The 24,303-nt window shown below is 40.0% G+C and overlaps 1 protein-coding gene across 1 annotated transcript in view; it reads left to right on the top strand.

The window, feature by feature from the left end:
* NEXMIF (neurite extension and migration factor) overlaps positions 1 to 24,303 on the top strand; it is a 480,173-nt gene that overhangs the window by 397,316 nt on the left and 58,554 nt on the right. The window contains exon 4 of the mRNA XM_082262772.1: positions 5,261 to 5,358. Coding sequence (XP_082118898.1) covers positions 5,345 to 5,358 — 14 coding nt within the window. The 5' untranslated portion in view covers positions 5,261 to 5,344. The remainder of the gene's footprint in view (positions 1 to 5,260; positions 5,359 to 24,303) is intronic.

Below are 24,303 nucleotides of genomic sequence, written 5' to 3'. Positions count from 1 at the left end.
GCTCCTAAAAAATTGTAAAAAAATTTAATTTAAAAAAATAAAAACTACTGACACCATCCACTGCCCTACTAACACCAACCTCTGCCCTACTAATACCGTCCATTGCCCTACTGACTGACACCATCTACTGCCCTACTGAAACCATCCACTGCTCTACTGACTGACACCATCCACTTTTAAGGTAGACTGAGTTTGTATTTTTACAGTGACATTTTTTTTTATTATATTTTCCTTACTATTTAATTAGGCCATGCTAGTTAATTTCTTTTTTAAAAAAAAAATGGCGCTGAACTCTTTGATCTCTTTCATGTTGTTCAGGTAGATCTCCATCTCTCAAAGGTTGCCTACCTTTGCTGTAGAACATTTTCTGAACATGTAAATCATGAGGTAGAGCAGAGCCAACACAAAATAGAAAACCTTTGTGGATCCATTGTTAACTAAGAAACTGTTTAATTTGAACTGATAAGTAAATAATTCAAACTCCTTGCTAAAAATTTCTGTACACATAAGCAGCTTAATTTATTTATCTGAAAGAATTTTCCCCTTATAAGTCTTGGTATAACTGTATTGAGGCACTCGCCGCTGATATTATGTTCCGTTGTGACACTGTAACCTTTGTGACAATATGAACAATGATGCAATATGTCAAGCTTGTGCTGACACATCTACATTTTCTTTTTGTCTTACTGTAATCCCCAAAATATTTGTATCAGTGACAGGACCAGAGCTGTGATTTCTTATACAGATGTGATGACAGAGTCCGATGCTGTGCAAAACTGGCATCCAAACATAAATCAGATGTTTCAGATTTGGTAGTGAGATTATCTAGCATTTAACTTTATTTGTCAAAGTGTCTTAGATATGAGGGGTTTCAGGTCAATCTGTAATGTCAACAACAAACAGCGCCAATAGGATTCATACTTTGCAAGACTGGGTTGGGTAACACTGCTGTGGGGCAATATAGAATGAAAAACTTCTTTCCGTTAGACGCTAAAGAGGAGAACGCAAACTGGTGCATTGCTAAAAACATTTTAAGAGTTTAAAAGTCTTTTACGGTGCACAGGTAACTTTTTTAAGCTATCCATAAACCAGTCACTTTTTTCATTCAACCAGTGGGTCCCCTCCTGCCGCCCTCCAGTGCTTCTACCAGCACGCCCATGCGATCGGCAAGCCGGAGAAGGAATCTGCCACCGGCGGAACTACACCGAGGACCAGATGTTCCCCGGCAGTCTCTATGACTCTCGGAGGCCCAAGCGCGATGTTATGACATCACTCCCAGCCTGGCAGTTGTATATACTGCCGAGATCTTAGGCTTTCCAGCCGAGATAGTTTTTTTTTTTTTTTCCATCTTAGGCTTTCCAACCTGTAGAAGAGAATCCTAAAGAGGACCTGTCATGCATTATATCTAATACAAGGGATGTTTACATTCCTTGTAATTGGAATAAAAGTGATTAAAAAAAAAATAAAACAATTTAAAGGGAAAGTGTAATTTTGTCAGATACCTGTATCTACTATAAATTGGGGAATAAGCTTGACATGATATAGGCAAGGTTGGATCCATATCATTTGTTGTAAAGTTTTGGTGTACACAATGGTTGATGCACTATTGGTACTAGTATTGTGGTAATACTATAATTGTTTAATTGAAATGTTAGGGTTAGGGTATTAGGCTGAGTGTAACTGTGAGGTGTCAAATATGCTCAATTTAAAGGTGTAGTTTTTGCTTAGATTTAAGGTCTAAAGTTGAGGTTTAGAGTTAGGTCTAAATTTTAGTTGCAGGTATAAAGTTTGGGGGAATGACAGTCTGTGGTTTGGCAGGTTTTTGAAATGTGATAAAGCAGAATTTTTAGTGTGATCAAATACATGGTGCTGAATCTGTCTAAAGAATAAAGAATTCTTGTTTAATTCTTTTTGCACTTAATGACTATTACATTACCTGTGAAAAAGAAATAGTAATATGTACCTTTACATGCAGTTTGTTAAAGTTTTTCCATGGTGATGATGATTCTCAATATGCAGGATACTTCCAGTGCAGACAGAGAAAAACAAACAGATAAACAGTCGCCCAGCAGAGCTTATTGCTGCTCAAACCACATGTTCAGTGCTTGGCTTATCTTCCTCCAGTGCTGGTCACAGTTATTGCCAGGGGACCCTTGTTATGCATACTGATAGAGCCTTCAGATCTCTTTTGAACTGTCTGTCTGCATACTGTGTACAAAATGAATTTCATACACAGTAACTGAATCAGTGCCATCTGTGAAATGGGTATTTACGCTCCAAGCGGAGGATATTTCTTGCATTTTATGGAAAAAATAGAATACAAAATAGAGCATTTCTTCAGATGAGCCAGTATGTCTGAAATATGATTAGGAGATAGACAGCCCAGGAATCAAGCTTCTTTGGCTTTCAGTACCGATGGCTTTTCTATGACGAGGGTCAGTGTTGAGATTGACAGGGCATGCCACTGTGCTGTACGTACTAAGCTCAGCAGTGCCCTATTCCAGTATATACCACCTATGTGGATGTTTTCCAGATGTCACTTGCCATAGCAGTGTAGAAATAATCACAATGCTTTTGGTCTACTGTGCATTTTTATGTGTTTGCGTATGTGCCTGCATACTCATGAGTGTTAGGATAATAAAACCAGTGAATACTAATAGCAGATCAGGACCAGTGGGTCTATCTGTTTTTTCCATTGTAGTCATATAATGGTCTAAGCTACTAAAGGACACCAAATGGCATCAGTGAAAGATATTCTCATGACTATGAACACTTAGATCAACCAAAGAAAGTATGTTTGCAGAAACGGGAATGAGAGAGGAAGAAGAGAGGAAGACAATATCATATTTTATCTTACGGGGGGACATATTGATTTTGGCTGAAAAAACGTAACACAGCCAATCACTATTTCCCCAATAACAGTCAAATAAAAATATTTTTGGTACCAATAGACACAGTGATCCCCACATGATCAGGCCAATACTATCTAGAACAGGTTGAGCCTTTCTCTATGGACCTAATGGTGTTCTTGGACATAAGCTAAATAATGTCTCATAACTTGTTTTGACAGGATTTTAAAGAATATGCTAACCCAACATTTCATATTCCTGATATGTGCCTGTTGTACTATGTACTTGCATGAAAACGTATCCTGTTCTTGTTGTATTGCTTCCTTTGTATGAAATCCCAGGTGTTCCTGCTAGTCCCCCTACTCTCTAGTTTCAAACTGACCATGCTATACATGAGGGCACAAGGTGGTCAGTTTTCTTGCTGTGCTCGGAACTGTCTGATCTCCTCCAATGATCAGACTTGTGCCACGCCCCCCACCCCCCTCGCACTACCTGAGAAGTTCAGTGTGCTTTTGTTTCTACTCCCATAGTTCTCTGACCTCCTTATGCAGCTGAGAACTGAGGGTATGTGATCACTCTTTAAAAAGGTATCTATAATGTATTTTATGTATACAGTGGGGCACTGTGGGGCATACTGCTGCATCTCTGGACAAATGATCAATAAACAGTGTTTTATACCTTTCTCCAAGGCCAAACATCCCCTCTTTAAAACTTGTGATCATAGATTTCTCATAGCTGATAGACAGATAAAGTAAGTGTATGGAGGGGCAGCAATGAAAAGAATCTCTAATTGCATTGGGTTGTTTTGTAAACTACATCCAGTCTTATGTTTGTGCAATTCATTTTATCATTACCTCAATTGGATGTTCCCTTTAGGTATGGCTCTTTCAGTAACATATTTTATTTTTGCTTTTAATATTTTCTGATCCAATCTTCTTATATTGCTGCTCTTTCACTATATTAAATCTTTTACTTTTTTACCAACTACAACCCCCCCCCCCTTTTTTTACTTTTTATTTCTTAAACCTGTACATTTTTTGATCCTCATATCCTAATCTGAAGAGGACACGCTGGCAGAGTAATTGCTGCTAGCTTTGTAGTATCTATATGCTAAACAGCTGCACAGGCTAATTAGTGCAATGGGTTATGTTCCGAACATCTGTTGCTGTAGACATTTGGTCAATAGAACATCAGAAAAAGGACATTATGAGTTAACTAAAAGTGATTTATTTTAATTGATTCTCAATCATTTTGATTCTGGTGAAAATTGCTGTGAAATAAAAAAAGACACCAGATTATTGTCTTAATGCCCCATTTACAGTTCCACCCCTCAGTCAGGAATAATGGTCCATGTTATGCTATACTACATGTAAATCAAGTACCTCATAACTGTAGCATCCTGTTATTCTTAACATATATCTCTTCGATATGCTGCTATATGATAAATGCTGTATATAAACATTGGTAAAAAGAGAGTTCATGGAGTACCTGGCAAGAAAGCATGCTTGGGTGTGGCACAATTGCAATGGGCTTTAAAAGGAAGCCCATGTTTTTTTTCTTGACCCACTTTACTCTACCTGCAAAACCTTTGGTAAACATCAGTGTTTCTCAACCTTTTTTTAGTCAAGGCACCCTTTCAAAATGATGGACAGTCTCAAGGCACCCTTTAAAAATTATAGACCGTCTTGAGGCATTCCATTCTAAAATGTAAAATGATTCTAATAGTTTTGCATAACACAGCAACATCCACACAAGTAGGACACCAAAAGTTAGAGGTGATTTATTCTTCCATAACAAATACACTTTTGCAAACTGGTACTGACTAGTATTCCAATGTTTCTCTTCTCCCTCAATTTTTCTCCATCACTCAGCTAAGATGCCCTCAAGAAGTTTGTAATGGTGCCCAATGAAAACCCATGGCTTTTTGTAACTAAAAGGCAGCTTTATCCCCAAGCGGCTTGTTTACAATTTTGGGGCAATTTTTCAGCATTTTGCCAAGGCAACCCTGAAGAAACCTCAAAGCACCCCAGGGTGCCTGGGCACCCTGGTTGAAAAAGGCTGGTAAAGATGATAATAAACCAAACGTGGATATCATTTTTTTTTTTTTTACTTTGATTCCTGTTCAGCATTGTTAGTTATAATCCCAATTTCTAATTGGTCTTCAGAATTGATGTACAGGGCTTGACTTAATAAAGGTTATGACCATTTCACCTTAATCTGCTTGCCATTACTTTGTGAATTACCAGCATATCGTGTCCTTTTCTGCCTTGACTTTGATATATGATGCCAGCTTTACACTACTAACTTCCTCATAGCTATATGTGCTCCTTAATACGGTAAATTGATTTATAGAGACACAGTTAATTGAAGAAAAGCCTTGATTTATTTTAACTTATCTTGGTTTCCCAAAGGTGTTGAAGGATGCAGGATGCCAATACTCCGTGCTCATCAAGCAGCCAGAAGATCACTCCTGAAAACCCAGAGATAAGGAGGGAATGCACTGTTCAAGGTGAAATATGTTATATATATAATTTGTTTAATTTCCTATGTACATTCGTTTGCATACAATATCTCACTTTGCTGTGCTTTCAAGAGGAACCTCAGTCAGGGCAAACATCATAAGTAAACCTACACATTTATTCATAACATAGCATTACTTTAAAATGACATAAATAATTACACAATAAATAGGTAATGAGAATATTGAGGATTTGATTTTTATTTGAATGTATTCAAAGTTATGCATTGGTTTTGGGCAGTTAGTTTGATTTGCACTGAATTGCATGCGTGTTTAAATAGGTTTGAGTTAAAAGAAAATCGAGAGTGACATGTTTCAAGTTGTTGGGTGTTGTATTGTACTGGATCAGTGCTTCTTCTGCCTAAAGAAAAATTTGACCCAGGGAGTAGCTAGTTATAAGACTATTAATTAATGATTGTTGAATTTTGTCTGGATTTTGCTTTTACTATTGTGCTAAAATGCAAAATATTTGAGGGCTATGATTAAGGCAGTGCAGAAGGCACATAGTAACCCAGTCAGCACCCTTTTGATTAGTAGCTATGGGCCATTGTACTTTATCAATCAGTATTGCTCATTACATTGGCTCAATGAATAAGCTGAAGTGACTACTGAACATTATACATTTCTTATATATATAATATTATGAGACCATCATTTCACATCTGTCACATGTTTCGGGTTCCAGGGGTGACAAGAAGACTATAACTCGTCTTTATTTCTCAGTCTTTCTAAAGCAAATGATCTAGTCTCGTCTTTTGCCTCTCGGCTTTAGTATATGCTGAAACTGTTACTCCAGTGCTCCCAAGATACACCGAAGGCAATAAAAGTAGATATGATCATTTACTATGTGCTTCTGTTCTCCATAGAGTAGGAGACAACATGGAAGACTTTCCATCCTCAGATAGTGTAATGTGTTGCATGGAAAATTGCAGATAAATATTGGCTTAGGACAGGGCTTGACAAATTTTCCTAAAATCTAGGAACCAGCTAAAAAAGTTAGGAGCCAGTTTTTTTTTTTTTAAACTAACAACCAAGCTTTATTTAATAAAACGGATACTAAATTTACACATAAATAGGACTAGAACCCCACTCTCCTCTAGCACAATTGGATGAAAACAGACTGTCTGTCTCTTTCCATCCGATGCCATCTGATCCGATCCACGGGATGGATAGAAAATAGAACCACCATCCGTCTGCTTTTGGAGGACAGGATCAGATGGCGGCAGATTACTGCTCCATAGAGGAGAATGAAGGGACCGATCAGGTCTGCCTGAAAAACTGACAGGCGGACCTGATCAGACAGCCCGTGTGAAAGGGGCCTTCGGCTGTGGCATGGTGATGAGGAAAAAAAAAAAAGATATTATATATATATATATGTATGTATATATATATATATATATATATATATATATATATATATATATATATGTATATATATATATATATTTTTTTTTTTAATAGTAATAATTGGAAAAAAATATATATTTTTTTTTATTTTTTTTAATAATTAAAAAGAAAAAAATATTATTTAGTTTTTACATTTTAAAAAATAAATTAAATTAATAATAAATAACCACACTCCCTGTCAAAGGTAACTAACTGGACAGGGAGATGGTAATGCATTGTGAACAATCAGGCAGTGGAAACAGTAATTACAACAGTCATTACTCCCGGCCACCACAAGAGGGCGCCAGTTCCCCATTGGAAGCCTCTCATCTCAAGTAGGCCGAAAAGCCGGGGCCTCAATTTTCGGACGCCCGGAAGTCCGTGCACTCCGTGCGCGGAAGTCCATGCAAAAGGGACAGGACACCTTCTGTAGGGCACCCCAGGCGCCAGGTCGCTAATTCTAGTCGCAAATGCGACCTGGCGCCCGGGTTTTGTCGAGGCCTGGCTTAGGAGGCATCTGAGTCACAAATGGCACTGCTTATCTCAGTAATATCACCCATTGTTCGTGGATAAATGACCTTTTGACAAATACCAGCTCAAATGCAGCACTAGCTGTATCAGTTTTCCGTAGCTGACATGCATAAGTTATTTTGAGCAGCGGTACCCAACCATTGGCTTGGGAATCACAGGTAGATCACAGGTTGATATGGATCTTACTCTTTAAGTGGAAGCTCAGTACCTATCTGTCTGTTTCATTATGGTTTCTCACAGGCTAAAAATCAAGCAAATTTACCATTTTTAAATATGTTTTTTTTTTAACATTAGTAGAGGTTATTTTAACATATTTCTAAAAACTGTAGAAAAGAAATAGGGCATCTGAAAATGGGTGAGTGCACACAGTTTTCAAGAGAATAAAATATTAAACCTGATTGATCACTATATTGGTCACACTTTTGTACTTGATTTCTTTTTATCTTGCATTTTTTCATAAATAAGTTTCTTTAACGTTGCTCACCACTAATTGTGGTACCCAAATGTGGTTCGCTGGCTTATAAAGCTTGTGGAATTTTGATACTTTATTTATGGATGGAAAAATGCAATATTTGCTTTTGCATGATAACATTTATGACACACGGGGTTACATTTTTCAATGTGCACTGGCATAAACCATAACCCTCTCCATTCTAGCTATCCAGGAATAAGACTCACCCACACAAAGCCTTCATAATATATCACCTTTGACATTATCTGCGTATGCCTGGGTAATCTAAAATTGTCTAGATAATGATGACACCATCCACATTTATGAAATTACCTTTAACTAATTTGTTTCAGATAAATAAATACATCTACTTCGAACAGAGAGTGGTCACTGTTTACAGTTGCAGTCAAGCATAGTAAATGATTTTAGTGTGTAAGGGCAGGGTGGTGGGCTGTAAGAAATACATCATTAGACTAGCTAATGCATAAATAGATGGCTTGTCACTGCACACAAATAAGGGGCATTTCTCCTTTAATATACTCCTGCAATTTAGCTTCACATTTAGTCAATTCCACACCATTTCACTGTCATTAGTTTACTAAACTATACATGTGACAGATAATTTAACATTACCCTTAAAACCATTTATTTGTTGGCCTTCAGTTGGGGTTTAGTCTACAACCAAAAATGCTATTTAGCTCGTCAATGTGAATTAGGGCAAGATAAATCACTGGTTGTGTGACTTTTTATAAAACCTTTAGGCAGTGGTGTATATCTATCTATCTATCTATCTATCTATCTATCTATCTATCTATCTATCTATCTATCTATCTATCTATCTATCTATCTATCTATCTATCTATCTATCTATCTATATATCTATATATATATATATATATATCGATTACAGTTGTGATAGGGCACATAAGCCCATATACCTGTTTTTTTTTTTTCTCTCACTAACAAGAGTTATAGGCTTGTAAAACGATGGCATAGTAGCTTGTACTAATGTACCACTGCTGCTTGCTACAACTATACACATACAATGTTCAGACTTCATTATTGATTTTTATCACTGGATAACTGGTGAGTGGCTCAGCTTGTCACATGCTAAAAGGTTTCAAGGACAAACCTGGTTTGTTTCCTGGCTGTTGAGATCTCGCTTCCTGACTGCTGAGAACATATTTTCTTTCCCAGGCAACTCCACAAAGGAATGAAGGCTGCATGTGTATTACATATGTTGTGTTGTTTGAGCAGCCATGCTGTCAATTTTTCCTATCATTGGTGGCACAAAGGTTCCAAGAATAAAGTCCCAAAGTGAAAAATTGCATAAAAACACGGGATTATAGAAATGCTAGAAAACATCAGCCTATTTCCAGTTCATATTGCCATAGAAATTTCATGCTCCAACCCTTCTGTTACATTGTATGGTTAATGCCCATTGGATTAAACAGCCCAGGAAAAGTGAAAGTGCTGATAATTGTGTGCGTTCTGGGATGAAGGTTATCCTCTCCACAGGCATCCTTTTCCACTTCTGCTACTAGATTACCCCACAGGTACCTGGTGGTGGCCAAGCAGGACAATGAAGTACAGTAATTCATTTTACTGTTCTGCACCAACCCAGTATTTCTACCTACTTTAATACCCTAGACCCCCCCTTCCAAATCCTCTAAACCTAGTGAAAGCTAATAAGGTTTTTTTTTACAAAGACTCTAAACAAGAGTTCCTATTTAAATTTACTTAATACACCTACAACTTTCCACTTGTTTTTATCTAGATAAAAAGTATTTTAGGTCTTCTCAATTAAATTGATATTGGCTTGTGGTATACCCAGTAGATTCTTTGTACAGACTTCAAATTCCCAAGCAATGGAAAGTCAGTTTCAAAGAGTCTCAAACACATGAAAGACAGTTGAAAAACAATAAGAAAGTGGCATCCACTTTATTCGAGAAAGTACAAAGTAAAAAAGAAAAATCATTTTAGTAATTTTTTGCAATAAAATAATTGCATCGACATCAGTGAAGACTGCACCAATTTCCTGTAACATTTTTTTTACAGAACTGTACCTTTTTTACATTTCGTTTATGCGAGTTTGACAATATGGATTATAACTCATGCTATAGTACTGAAAAGAGCTTTAGAACCTTAACTGGTAAAATAACTTCATTAATTATAACTAACAAACAATTTGTGCCATTGCAGTTTATATAAACATATTTTGACCTTCAATATGGTTGATGACCAGATCTCTGTCACATCTTACCTTATATGTATGGCCATGACAGAAAGATATAGCTAATTTGTGAGAAAGCCAAACATTCATATAATGCAATTTGTGATAAAACGAATCCTCCAATGATCATGTATTTGGGAGACTTTAACCCTGTATAATTGTATCTACCATACTGGATAACATGGTAAAGGTGATTTAATATAGATTGTCATTTGCAATCATTAGTGTTGCATACTCAGGAAGATCCTCTAAAATGTTCTTGTTCTGATAAACAATCCATGTGTGGGAATACATAGAGAGAGCTAGTCATTCCAGGTAGGCTGGGAAGGATCACCTAAAATGTTCTAATTATTATAATTATGAGAGATCTGATAATTCCAGGCACCTAGCTTGCCCAACTTCTAAGTATTCCATGCCTGAATTTCCCATTTTTGTCTGTAACACAGTAAAGGGAAATTCTGAGTTATAACTATTTATCTCTTGTCAGCAGAAACGTATAGAATGATGGATAAAAAATTCAGCCTGTCGGATTACTAGTCTTCTATGGCCTGTTATAGTTTATGCTTTATACACAGAGAAGTTGTCAGGCAGCTAAGGTAAAAAATATTTCTCTTTCCTTCATTGACAGACACAGCTTCTTATTCTTGACTATAGGGTTTATAGCGCCACCTACAGGAGTAGAACACTAGGCAGAAAATAAACTCGGCACCACCTATGGACAGTCCCTAGTAAGTATAAACCCCCTCTCTGCTACAGCATCCACCCTCCTTTGATGGTTTTCATTTTTGTTTGTACTCCTTTGTTACTAACTGCCTTGCCTGTGGCAGTGGTGGTGGGGGGGGGGGATATATTGCCTAGGACTGCCCAGTGTCCTACTCCTGTAAGCGGCGCTATAAACGCTAGAATAGGAAGCTGTGTCTGTCAATGTACTCAGAGAAGGTGATTTTATGGTAAGTACGGTAACTAAAAATCCAGTTTTGTATCTAGATACTTGGAATGCATGCTGGCCTTTATGCAAATGTTCTTTTTCAGTTGTATATGTTAGCCTCCACAAAATATCACACAACTAAGTAATCTATCTGCACATTGTTTCAGGCTGCCTTGTGGTTTCATGCTTCTGGTAAAATGAAAAACTTCATGTACTTCTTCACTTCTAGACTACTCTTACCTTCCCTTAACAGTTGTATTCTATAGTGGGGAATGTGAGAGTATCAGAAGGCAGTGTTACTGTAGTGAGTTAGAAAAGCAGATGACTTTCAGAAGGATAATTTAGAAGCAAAAGGCTGCAGTCCAGAACTCATAGGTCCCAACTGTCCCTGATTTGGAGGGACCGTCCCTGATTTGGAACATTTTCCTTCTTTCCTCCTCAATTGTCCCTCATTTTGGTTTTGATCTATACAGATGTATATAAAATGCACTATTTATCTTTCAAAAAGTATTTTACAGTGCTAAATCTTTCATCCAATTACTAAATTGCTGCATTTCTAAATTCCAAAAGCCAATATAAAGGAATAGTAGTGGTAAAAAAAGCACTTGTGAGCTTAACCAATCATTTATTTTCGTACAATTCTCTTTTAAAGTGGCGTAGCACGGGGGTGTGTCCTATGCCTGGATACTTTTGCTAATAGGCGTCCCTCATCCCCATCTCAGAAGGTTGGGAGGTATGCAGAACTTCTTGATGGGCCCGAGCTCAGACAGATGTTTTTCCTGAAAACAATGAAGCCCCGAGCCCTGCTGAGACATTTAGGCACACACTGTCATCAATAATTTTATCATTATAAAGTGAAATTAGTCAGCCGTGTGACATGGTTATAACTATTACAGACATTGTTTAGGATTAAACATTCAGTCGTATGATATGGTCTTAGCAGCATTATTTAGGACTATTAGTTGCATCAGTATGCATTTCAGTTTTTAGAATTCTTGATTGCACCCCAATTCAGTTATCTCTTTATTATGTGTATTGATTGTGCTCCTTTTTTCTTTAATGACCTTCTCCTAAAACAATAATCTGCCAACTGTTCACACATTGCTAGTCATGTGTTTCTTTCTGTTCATGGAATGTTATGATGTGCTAACTGACTATTAAGTACCTTAGTTCTTAGTGGGGCTAGGAACAGAAATTAGCAGTTCAGGGCAAAACCCTACCCTCTTGGAGACTATATTAGTTTTAGTTTATAATTCTATATTTTTCGAATGCAACATATGATTTGTGCGACAGAGGCTGTTTATTGAGCATTGCACCAATGCCTGGTGTTTTAATGCATCTTTTCTGGTGCATGTGTGTATTTTACAGAACTATTGCACATTCACAATTACTACACAATTCCTTAGTACAGTGAGGGTTGCAACAGTTTGGTAAGCAGCTGGCATGTATATACTGGTTTGTTTGAGAACAGAATCTCTTGAGATAGTCTTATTAGCTAAATATCCATGCCTCAAGCAGATTGGCAAAAGTTTTATCGCAAATGTTCCTTTAGGTTTGTGACCTGGAATCATATTCAATTTGTCCTGGATATGCAGTGATTACCTATTGAGAACAGAGTGCACTGAACAATGGAGGAGTGACAAGCTGACTGCTGGGATGGAACTGCTGTGGAATGTGTGTGTACTTTTCTCCCCTTGAATTATTTTAAAGCCACTCTCAGTAAACACGATCAAAATGCTCTTTGGGTGTGTGGATGTCATGTTTGTGCTGACACCGTCTTTATTGCATCCTGGTTGTATGATGGAAATGAAAAGAGCCCTTTCGAAATATAAAGCAATAGCCCTGCCAGTAAATATACAAGATGGCATTTTTTGATTGATTGATGCAGACCCTGCTGATATCAAATACCTACGTGCTTTGAAAGTGAGTACATATATTTCAGAAACTATTTGCTTTTTGCTTCTTTAGTGTGCTTACAGCAAGGGAAATGCTGTCAGTGCCTTGATGTGCTTTCCATAAATTCATTAGGTAGAACAACAACTATGTAAATGGCCTCAAAGCACCAGATACAAGTAGATAAGCTTTATGACTATCAACAACTTTGTAGTACTGGAGCTAGTGATTCTGTCAATCCAAGTCATTCTAATCTGTTATATTCAGCCTGATGGGGACATCAAAGATTGAGGGTATCCAAAAACTAGAACAGCAAAGCAAAAAAAAAAATCAGATAGGAACAGTACAATGGCAGCCTGCATGCCATTCCCAGTGACGGAGCTAGAAAGCTGGTAAAACAGCTGCAAATGGGACCTACAGGCTTTATGAAAAGGAAAAAAAAATCAAAACTCATTGCTCGCCCCCTGGACCTCCACCTTGACACAGTCTGCACTTCTTCTTATAGAGGTAAAGTCAGGAGACTGGTTGAGACTGCTTGCCTGGAATACTCTAAAGCTAGTGCCATCTGCAGAAGTGACAGCCATTTTTGCATCTTTTCGGCCCCGCAGCTGGCCATTGCGTGCAAATTGTTCTTATCTAGCCTGCTAGTGTGGTGCTAGCATAAAGCCCATATCCCACTGCTGCTGCGATGCGCTTGCTCAGCAGGGTATCTCTCTGCTGATCCCAGCTGAGCAGGTGGATGACAGGTATGTGTCCGGTTCATTCATGGAGAGCAGACAAAGACACGGACAACTCTCCTCTATGGGCAGCCAGATGTAAACGGACCGCCTGTCTATTTACACCCAACTGCCATTCAAACCGATCCAAGGGATGGATGGCAAATGTATCCCTATCCATCTGTTTTTGGTGGATCGGATTAGATTGGATTCAGGCAGGTGTAAACGGGCACATGTCCGTTTACACCCGCCGCTCTATAGAGAAGAATGGAGGTTCCAATCGGGTCCACCTGAAAAACTGACAGGTGGCACGTCTGTGTGAAAGGGGCCTTAGATGTTCTAAGTAAAAGGTAACATAAATAAACAGACAAATACATAAAACAGATAATATATTCTGAACATCATAAATTCTACATGCCAACCAGGCTTTTTCCTGCACTTTTTGTTTACAAGTTTAAATTTTTTGCTAGAAAATTGTTTATAACCTCTAAATATTATAATTTTTTTTTTTTTTTTTAGCAGAAAACCTAGGGAATTAAAAAAAAAAAACATAATAGTTACCCTAACTTTTTGTAAAATATAAAAGATGATGTTATGCTGAGTAAATAGATACCTAACATGTCACGCTTTAAAATTGCACACGCTTGTGGAATGGCAACAAACTACTGTACTTAAAAATCTCCATAGGTGATGCTTTAAATGCCTTTGCAGGTTACCTGTTTAGAGTTACAGAGAAGGTCTAGCAATAGAATTATTGCTCTCGCTCTAACACTCATGGTGATACCTCACATGTGTGGTTCAAATACCGTTTACATATGCGTGCGTGACTAATGTATGTGTACACTTTTGCGCATGAGCACGGAGGGATGGGGGCACTTTACATTTTTTTATTATTATTCTTTATTTTACTGTTTATTTTTTAATTTTACACTGTATGTTTATTTTTTTATGAGTTATTCTTATTACAAGGAATGTATACATTCCTTATAATAAATATAAGGATGACAGGTCGTCTTTGTGAAGAGACCTGAGGTCAAAAAGACCCCAAATCTCTTCTTCAGCTTTTAACTTCTTCATGTCCAGGCTATAGCCGAAAGACAGCTACAGCGCTGACCTAAATTGCCGGGAGGGCGTCCATTTATGTTCTCCCGTGCATAAGCTGCCTGCGTGCGCCCTGCGGGGCCTGCGTAGCTCGCTCTGTGATCAGTGAGTCCAAGAGATGCGGCTGATCACAAATCAGTCCCTGCCCCTTACCACATGATCAGCTGTCAGCTGTCACCCACGACCACCGGCTGCTGTTAGAGGGACATTGGTCCCGAAGAGGAAAAGCAACTGTGCCCACCAGTGCCACCTACTAGTGCAGGTCAGTGCCACCTATCAGTGCCCACCAGTGCAACCTATGCGTGCACACCAGAGCTACCTATTAATGCCCACCAGTGGCACCTATCAATGCCCACCAGTGCCACCTATCAGTGCCAATCAGTGCCCCATCATTAGTGCTGCCTATCAGTGTCACCTACCAGTGCCTATCATTGCCCATTAGTGTCACCCATCTGTGCCACCTATCAGTGTCCATCATTGCCACTTATTAGTGCCCATCAGTGCCACCTATTAGTGCCCTTCAGTGCCACCCATCAGTGCCACCTTATCAGTGCCCATCAGTGCCGCCTTATCAGTGCCCATCAGTGCAGCCTATCAGTGCCTATCAGGGCCCATTAGTGTCACCTCATCAGCACACATCAATGAAGGAGAAAATGTACCTGTTTGCAAAATTTTATTTAAACAAACTATAAAAATATTTTTTTTGTTTTACTTTTTTCAAAATTTTCAGTCTTTTTTCAGTCTTAAAAACCCCAGTAGTGATGGATACCACCAAAAGAAAGCTCTAGTTGTTTAAAAAAATATATAAAAATTTCATTTGGGTACAGTGTTGCATGAATGCGTATTTGTCATTCAAAGTGTGACAGCGCTGAAAGCTGAGAATTGGCCTGGGCAGGAAGAGGGTTTAAGTGCCCAGTAGGCAAGTGGTAAAGCAAAAGAAAAACAAAAATGTTTTTGATCTTTAACTTAAAAAATTATATATATATTTTCTTCCAGCCTAGACTGTTTCTCGGGTGTACTGGCGGAAACAGTAAGCCCGAGAAACACCGACAAGAGGCGGGAGGGAGGGGACATCCCCTCTCGCCAATTTGGAAACTGTTTAACTCATGAGCTGTTTGGACCGGTTTCATACAGGAAAAAAAAGACAGTAGCGAGGTTATCGATCGCCTATGGGACCAGCCAGCCACACTGTCGGATCGTTTCTCAGGTGAACTGGTGAAAACGGTAAGCCCAAATAACCGACAAGGTCCCCCCCTCTCCCACCAAAACTGTTGGAAACTGTTTTGGCTGCTCATGAGCTGCTCGGACCGGTTTCATGCAGAAAAAAAAACAGTACTGGGCTATTGGCTGATGTTTTCAGCCATAACCCCAGTAAACCACTTGCAAACTGCAAAGTATACTGCGGTCAGGAAGTGGTTAAGGAAATCAACTGACCCTTCCCTATCCAGCATTAACAGAGCAAGTATCTTTAAGCGTATTTGGGGTGCAAGTGATATATAAATAGTTTTACTTTTTGAAATAAAGATGTTTAAATGAAAAAATAAATGTCAGTTATCATTTATTGTAGCTTCGTTTATAAAAAGGATATATCTTAAAAAATATGTTATCCCAACATTTAATAGTCCTGATATGTCCCTGCTGTACCATGTACTTGTATGAGAAAGTATCCTGTTCTCTTTGTTTTGCTTCCTTTGTGTGAAATCCCTGGTTAGCCTGCCAGTCTCTCTGCTTTCCTATGAAAACCTGACTACACTAGGCATGAGAGCACAGCGTGGTTAGTTTTCTGGCTGTACCTGGAACTTAGCCTGCTCTTCTCCCATAATCAGACTTGTGCTGACATGCTCCCTGCACCCTGGAAAGTGGTCTGCTGTTTCTCCTCCATAGCTCTCGAAGCTCCTTATGCAGCTGAAAATAGAGCGTATTCATACCTCCCAACTTTTTGAGATGGGAATAAGGGATGCCTATTAGCAAAAGTATGTAGGCATAGGACACATACCCTGCTACATCCCCTTTAACCACTTCCCGACCACCCGCTGCCTTATTACTGTGGCAGGGTGGCTCTCCTACGCAAACCGTCGTAGACCTATGTCGGTTGCACACGGGAAGCTAGGGGGTGCGCTCCCACCCCCACTCGGCAGCGGGGAAGCCGATGCATGGGTCAGGCAGCTACAATTGCCGCCTGACACCAGCAGTCGCTCCCCGCTGAGACAGAAGGACGGTCAGCTGTTGTAAACACAGCTGACCGTTCTTCTCCCTGAAATGATCACAGAGCTCATGTGATCCTCCTATATAGGATCACATTTCACAAGCCACGCCCCCCCCAGTTAGAATCACTCCCCTAGGCTCACATTTAACCCATTGATCACCCATAGGGTTAACCCCTTCCCTGCCAGTGTCATTATTACAGTAACAGTGCATATTTTTAGCACTGATTACTGTAGTAATGTCACTGGTACCCCCAGAAGTGTCAAAAATCTCGGTTAGGGGTCCGATCTGTCCGCCGCAATGTCGCAGTCCCGCAAAAAATCGCAGATCGCCGCCATTACTAGTATAAAAAACAACAAAAATGACATAAATCTTTCCCGTAGTTAGTAGATGCGCTAACTTTTTGCGCAAACCAATCAAAATATGCTTATTTTGATTTTTTTACCAAAAATATGTAGCAGAAAACAAATTGGCCTAAAATGTTAAAAAATTTTGATTTTTAATTTTTTTTGAGAATGTCATATAGCAGAATGTAAAAAATATTGTTCTTTTTTTGTTTATAGCACAAAAAAGAAAAATCGCACAGGTGATCAAATACCACCAAAAGAAAGCTCTGTTTGTGTGAAAAAAGGACATCAATTTTATTTGGGTACAGCATAACATAACCGTGCAATTGTCCGTTAAAGTAACGCAGTGCACGAATGGCAAAATAGGGCCCTGTCATTAAGTGGGCAAATCCTTCCGGTCTTAAAGTGGTTAAAGAAGAATTTTACCAAAAAAAAATGATTAGTTACACCCACAAGTGCTTTTTTACCAATACAAGTCCTTTATATTGGCTTCTGCAACTTACAAATACAGCAATTTAGAAATTGGATGAAAGATTTAGCACTGGGAAGCACTTTTTGATAGATGAAAAGTGCATTTTATATACAACTATATAGATCAGACCAAAAATGAGGGACAGTTGAGGAGGAAAGAGAGCCAGAGGGACTTTGTACCAAATCAGGGACAGTCCCTCGAAATCAGGGACAGCTGGGAGCTATAAGTATGTGATCACTTGTAAAAAAAAAAGGGGGGGGAGGGTTTTTAGAACGTTTTTTTATGTACACATTATTTTTTGCCTTTCATTTCTACTTTAACCACTTGCCGTCTGCTCACGTTGAGCCTACTGCGGCAAAGTGACCTACGTCGTCAGACACTCCCCTTTCTCGGCGGCGCGCGCGCCGCCGCCGGAGGCTCGCTCCCGCTGTATTCAGTCACAGCGGGAGTCGGGCCAGGGGAGGAGCAGCGGCGATCGCCGCTGCTCTTCCCCGATCGTCGGGGAATCGAGTGTGGAGATCCGCCCGCCTGTGTAAACACAAGCGGGCGGATCTCTGAAGTGACAGGCAGGTTCAGATTGCAGGGTTCAGCATAGTTGAACCCTCGATCTGTCCTTGTGTCACACAGTCACCTCCCCCCCCCCACACGTTAGTAAGCACCAGGCATACATTAACCCCTCCCTCTCCAATAAAATTAACCCCTTCCCTGCCAGTGTCATTTTTACAGTAACAGTGCATATGTATAGCACTGATTACTGTAGTAATGTCACTGGTTCCCCCAAAAGTGTCAAAAATGTCAGTCAAGGGTCTGATCTGTCCGCCGCAATGTCGCAGTCTCGCAAAAAAAATCGCAGATCGCCGCCATTACGCGTTAAAAAAAAAAAACACCAAAAATGACAGAAATCTTTCCCTTAGTTAGTAAACGCAATAACTTTTGCGCAAACCAATCAAAATACGCTTATTGTGATTTTTTTTTACCAAACATAGGTAGCATAAAACAAATTGGCCAAAAATTTAAAAAAAATTAGATTTTTACATTTTTTGGGGGGGAATTTCATTTAAAAAAATGTGAAAAATATTATTTTTTCAAAACGCTCTTTTTTTGTTTATAGCGCAAAAAGTAAAAATTGCACAGGTGATCAAATACCACCAAAAGAAAGCTCAGTTTGTGGGAAAAAAAGGATGTAAATTTAGTTTGGGTACAGCGTCGCACGACCGCGCAATTGTCCGTTAAAGTCGCACAGTGCCGAATCGCAAAAAGTGGCCCAGACGTAAGACAGCAAAATCCTCTAGTGGTAAAGTGGTTAAACTAAATGGGTTGTTCTACAAGGTAAGAGTTCACACACTAAAAAGAAATCAGTCATTTTTTTATCTTTTTTTTTGTGTATGTGAAACGTTTTAATTACTTGGCGTAGTTTTCTTGTCTTTAATGCATGCCAGGGCATTGACATGGCATCACAATATGCGGCTCGATGACTCTCTCAGGGGTAGCTTAATGTGAGCTAAATCTTAAATGTCTCTTAGACAATGAGTGATGCTTTATTTGCATGTGATATTACCTCGGCCTTTTGGCTAAGATCAAGTGTAGTATCTGTTCTTATCAGTTGGTATGGACCCTGATGGTTAGTATCGGCAGGGGCTGAAATGAACCGGGGCGCTCCAGACGTCACTGGGGGACCGGGAAGTAGGCACTGTCAGAGAAAGCCGGATGGGTCCGTTGCCTTCTGATTTGAATGGGTCCGCCCCTACCAGTTTGAAGGGAGCGAGAAAACTGGATCTGCGGCCAGTTAGTACTGCTCCTGGATGTGATTGGTAAGGAACGGCGGTGGCGGTGGGGGAGCCTTTCCTCCTGGGTTGAATCTGGCCTTGCAAAAGGCTTGTCCCCAGTCGAAGGCAGGTTCTCCCTAAGCTGTCCAAAGTTCTGATGCCTCCTGGTAGGATAGGGCTACGCTTGGTCTGGCCTTTGGGCCGGGGTAGAAAAGGCCCGTAGTGTATGTGCCCCTGGGGTGGCAGCCCAGGGGTGCCTTAATTCTCACTGGTGAGGGGCAGCTCGCCTTGAGTTTTTCGGCACCATGGTCACTGCACCTACGCACACTTTTTTAAGCACCTGCCTCTTGGGCAAGGCCTTTTGGCTTCGACCAGAGGAATTTTTATTCCGGCCGGAAGGCCTGCCTTTGTATTTTCACAAGGGCACTAATTCACCTCTCCACTTCCCCTCCCCCACCTTTTTGTTTGTGTGTGCCTTTTCTTTGTGGTTTGTCACCTTTCTATCACCTTTTTTCACTTTGCACGACTTGTAGGGTGTGGGTCCTCGGGCCCTACCTTGAGTCTTGGGAGGGGGTGGATATGGCCTTTTGGCTTGGTCCGCCCTCTCTCATGGGGTCTCCCTTCGGGGGAGCCCCACTTAGTACTCGGTGGGGGCTGTTTCGGCAGTCCCCCTGAAGAACGGGGTCAGTCTGGTTCCGGCCAGACAGACCATGAGTACCTCAAATCCCTGTCAGGAGTCTTGCGCCCCGGGGGATCGAGGTTCGGGTCCTACCTCTTCGGAGGGAAGACCACTTTGTTCGCACACCCTGTGCACTTTTTGTGTTCCTCACGTTTGTGTGTGTGCACTTTTTTATGCACCGGGTGAAGTCTTTTGAGTGTGTTTCACACGCTACGGGCTTAAAATAAAAAAAAAAAATTACCCATGACCACCTGCAGCAATTCACTTTTCGCAAGGTCTGTGAAGGTAATTGATAACACTGAGCAAAGGGAAAATAAAACAATTAGAGGCACTGTGGTAATCTAAATATAATTGAAAACACATGCTGGGATGAGACTGTCAGATACCTTTCTGATTGCAAGATCCTGATCCCTTTCATGTGAGTGGCAGGAAGAGGTTAGAATATTCAGAGTTTCTTTGTAATATATTGTAGTGTTTGTTTTTTCTAGCGATCTTTTTCGATATTCATGTCATACACAGAATCATACAAATGCTGTGACAATCTATAGAAAACAACTCACAAATATAGGTACAATAATCCTAAGCAAGCAAACATATTTTTCCCACCTTACATGTGATTCGGTACTCTTTGCAAAGTTAATTTTCACAGAATTTACTATGCTAAGGGAAATTACTAGCAAAGGTACCAGCCTATTTGTTTTTAGCAATTCAGTTCCGGTTTCTGCACTAGACTCTTTCTTCTGGTGCTACTTTCCTTTTCTCACACTGCCTTACTTTATTCTGTCAATCAATCCATGTTGTTACCTGGTCTGTTTTACTCTTTAGCTCCACTTTTTCTACTCTTTCTCTCTCTCACCTGATTGTGTTTGCAAGTCATTTTTAAGAGGGGGAAATCCTTTTTCCAACTCAGTAATTCTGTTTGTTTTTTTTCACGGTGGTCATGTTGGTGTCATATCTTTCACGTGTAAAATACAGCTGGTAAAACAAAAACGGTATCAATCTTTATTTCAGGCTGCAACAAAGTGTGATTATTTTAAAGGGGGTGATTATGTTCCATACCCACTGCACAAGTAAAAAATGCCCCAGTCTGTCCAGTGGTCCTACTCCATATTTACATTCAGTTTAGCACCTTTGAAAAGATCCTGTCCACTGTTGCAAGTGCCATGTTCCATTTATATGCACCTTAATTCTCCTCTTCTGATAAAACTTTTATGCTGCACCTACCCGAAGGAAAATACACTGCTCAAAAAAATTAAAGGAACACTTTAAAAACACATCAGTTCTCAATGGGGAAAAATATCATGCTGGATATCTATACTGATATGGAGTGGGTAATTTGTTAGGAACAAAAGGATGCCACATTGTTAGATTGCAATGAAAAGGATCAACCTATAGAGGGCTCAATTGAAGGACACCCTAAAAATCAAAGTGAAAAAATTATGCAGCAGGCTAGCCCATTTTGCTAAAATTTCATTGCTGTAACTCAAAACGGTACTCAGTAGTTTGTATGGCCCCCACATGCTTGTATGCATGCCTGACAACATCGGGCATGCTTCTAATGAGACAACAGATGGTGTCCTGGGATATTTCCTCCCAGATCTGGACCAGGGCATCACTGAGTTCCTGAACAGACTGAGGTGCAACCTGGCGGCGTCGGATGGACCAAAACATAATGTCCCAGAGGTGTTCTATAGGATTTAGGTCAGGTAAGCGTGGGGGCCATTCAATGGTATCAATTCCTTCATCCTCCAGGAACTGGCTGCATACTATCGCCACATGATGCTGGTCATTGTGCACCAGGAGGAACCGAGGAACCCACTGCACCAATGTAGTATCTCACAATGTGTCAGAGGATTTCATCCTGATACCAAATGGCAGCCATGGTGCCTTTGTCTAGCCTGTAGAGGTCTGTGCCTCCCCAGACCATCCCTGACCCACAACTAAACTGGTCATGCTACAGGCTGCATAACATTCTCCACCGCTTCTCCAGACCCTTTCATGTCTGTCACATGTGCTCAGGGTGAACCTGCTTTGATCTGTGAAAAGCACAGTGCGCCAGTGGCAGGCCTGACAATCCTGGTGTTCAGTGGCAAATGCCAATCGAGCTCCACGGTGCCGGGCAGTGAGCACAGGGTTCACTAGAGGACGTTGAGTCCTCAGGCCACCCTTATGAAGTCTGTTTCTGATTGTTTGGTCAGAGACATTCACACCAGTGGCCTGCTGGAGGTCATTTTGTAGGGCTCTGGCAGTGCTCATCCTGTTCCTCTTTGCACAAAGGAGCAGATATCGGTCCTGCTGGTGAGTTAAGGACCTTCTATGGCCCCGTCCAGCTCTCCTAGAGTAACTGCCTGTCTCCTGGAATCTCCTCCATGCTCTTGAGACTATACTGGGAGACACAGCAAATCTTGTGGCAATGGCACGTATTGATGTGCCATCCTGGAGGAGTTGGACTGCCTGTGCAACCTCTATAGGGCCCAGGTATCCTCTCATGCTACCAGTAGTGACACTGACCTTAGCCAAAACTAGTGGAAAACATCAGAAAAGATGAGTAGGGAAAATAATGTAATTTGCCTCCACCTGTAAAACCATTCCTGTTTCGGAGGTTGTCTCATTGTTGCCCATCTCTTGCAAATATTTTTAATTTCATTAACACCAAAGCAGCTGAAACTGATTAACGACCCCCTCTGCTACCTAACTGACCAGATCAATATCACAGGAGTTTAATTGACTTGATGCTATACTTTGATTAAAAATGTCTTCCTTTAATTTTTTTGAGCAGCGTAGTTGTCCATTAGATCCTCTGTTATTCCTGGTGTTTTAGTTCTGCAGTGTTCCTTATCTTTCCCATAATAATCCATGTTCAATGAAGGATGAAGATAGAGTAAAAATTCTGTTTTGTGACTCCCTTTCAAGCTTCCCCCAGTTACCCTGGTAATTTTCCCTTCTACTCCCTTCTAGTCTACTTTACTACTTTGCCTTTCTTTATCTTTCCCACCCCCTTTTCTGCCTACTACATTGGGCTTTTTCCTTTTCAGTAAGGCCCCTTTTACACGAGTTAGATTTCAGCTTTTAGCTGTGGCTAGAGGAACTTATTTATCACAGCTAAATGCAAATCCTATGGCCCCATTCACAAACTGCATTTAGCAATGTATTCATAACATTGGTTTTGTACATTTAAGAAAAATAAAGTTGACAGCGTCCAGGAGCGATGTACCGCAGCTATCTGTATACAAACATAGTTAATCGCAGTATAAATAATAAATAAATTAACAGTTGCTATACAAAAGGCAAAAATTTACTACCGTAGCTAAATGCAGCCACATGTAAATGCAAGTAATCGTATATAAAAGCAATAAATGCGAGTAATCTCTGTGCCAGGAGCGTTGGAATTTCAAAATAACAAAACATGGCATTGCTACGCTGGTGCTGTGGTAGCTAACTCGGCTACCTCTGGGGGTCCCCCGGGTTCGATTCCTGGCCAATGCACCAAAAAAAACAAATAAATAACAAAACATGCTTTTACCAGCTGCAGAACAACCGTCCGTGTGAAAGGGGCCTAATTCTCTCTTTTACATTCTCTTTCTTTCTTATTATTGCCTTTACCAATCTTACTTTCTTTACTACCTAACTAACATACTGTGTATGTGTAATGGCAATTATTACAATTGTCATCCTATGTAATGTTTTCACCTGAGACCTACCCAATGTTCATTTTAATACTGTCATTTCAGTAAAATGAATCTTAAATTTGTTTGTGACAATGTTCCAGATTGCCTGTGTGCCTGCTTGTTCTAAGCTAGGCTAAAATATAAATTAGTAAATTTACACTGCTACATGAGTAAAGAACTGCAGGTAACTCCTCCAGTCTTTTATACTGTATAATCACTGCACACATTGTCTTCTAATGATAAACAGCCATCATCAACACAAAGAGAATTGATTGTCAAGTTCTTCCTGCCTTATTAGTGCAGCACACTCTATTTTTAAACACATAACTGTGTTTTACTTAAATGATGTTCTATAGTGTTTTGGTATACTTGTATTTACTGCAGAAAAACGTATGTTTATGTATGGTAGGTATAACCATGCCTGCCCCGCAAACTTGCTTACCTTGGTAAAACAAGAGCTACATGTATGGCTTATGTACTAAGGAGTGACCTGCAGGATCTCGGTTTTATTTTGGCCCAAGTTTGGCTCACAGCAAGGAAAAGAATAGCAATGCCTAATA

The sequence above is a fragment of the Pelophylax lessonae genome (assembly GCF_965119305.1).
Source record: "Pelophylax lessonae genome assembly, chromosome: 7".
NCBI classification, from domain to species: Eukaryota; Metazoa; Chordata; class Amphibia; order Anura; family Ranidae; genus Pelophylax; species Pelophylax lessonae.
This window is presented reverse-complemented; position numbering and strand designations above follow the sequence as displayed.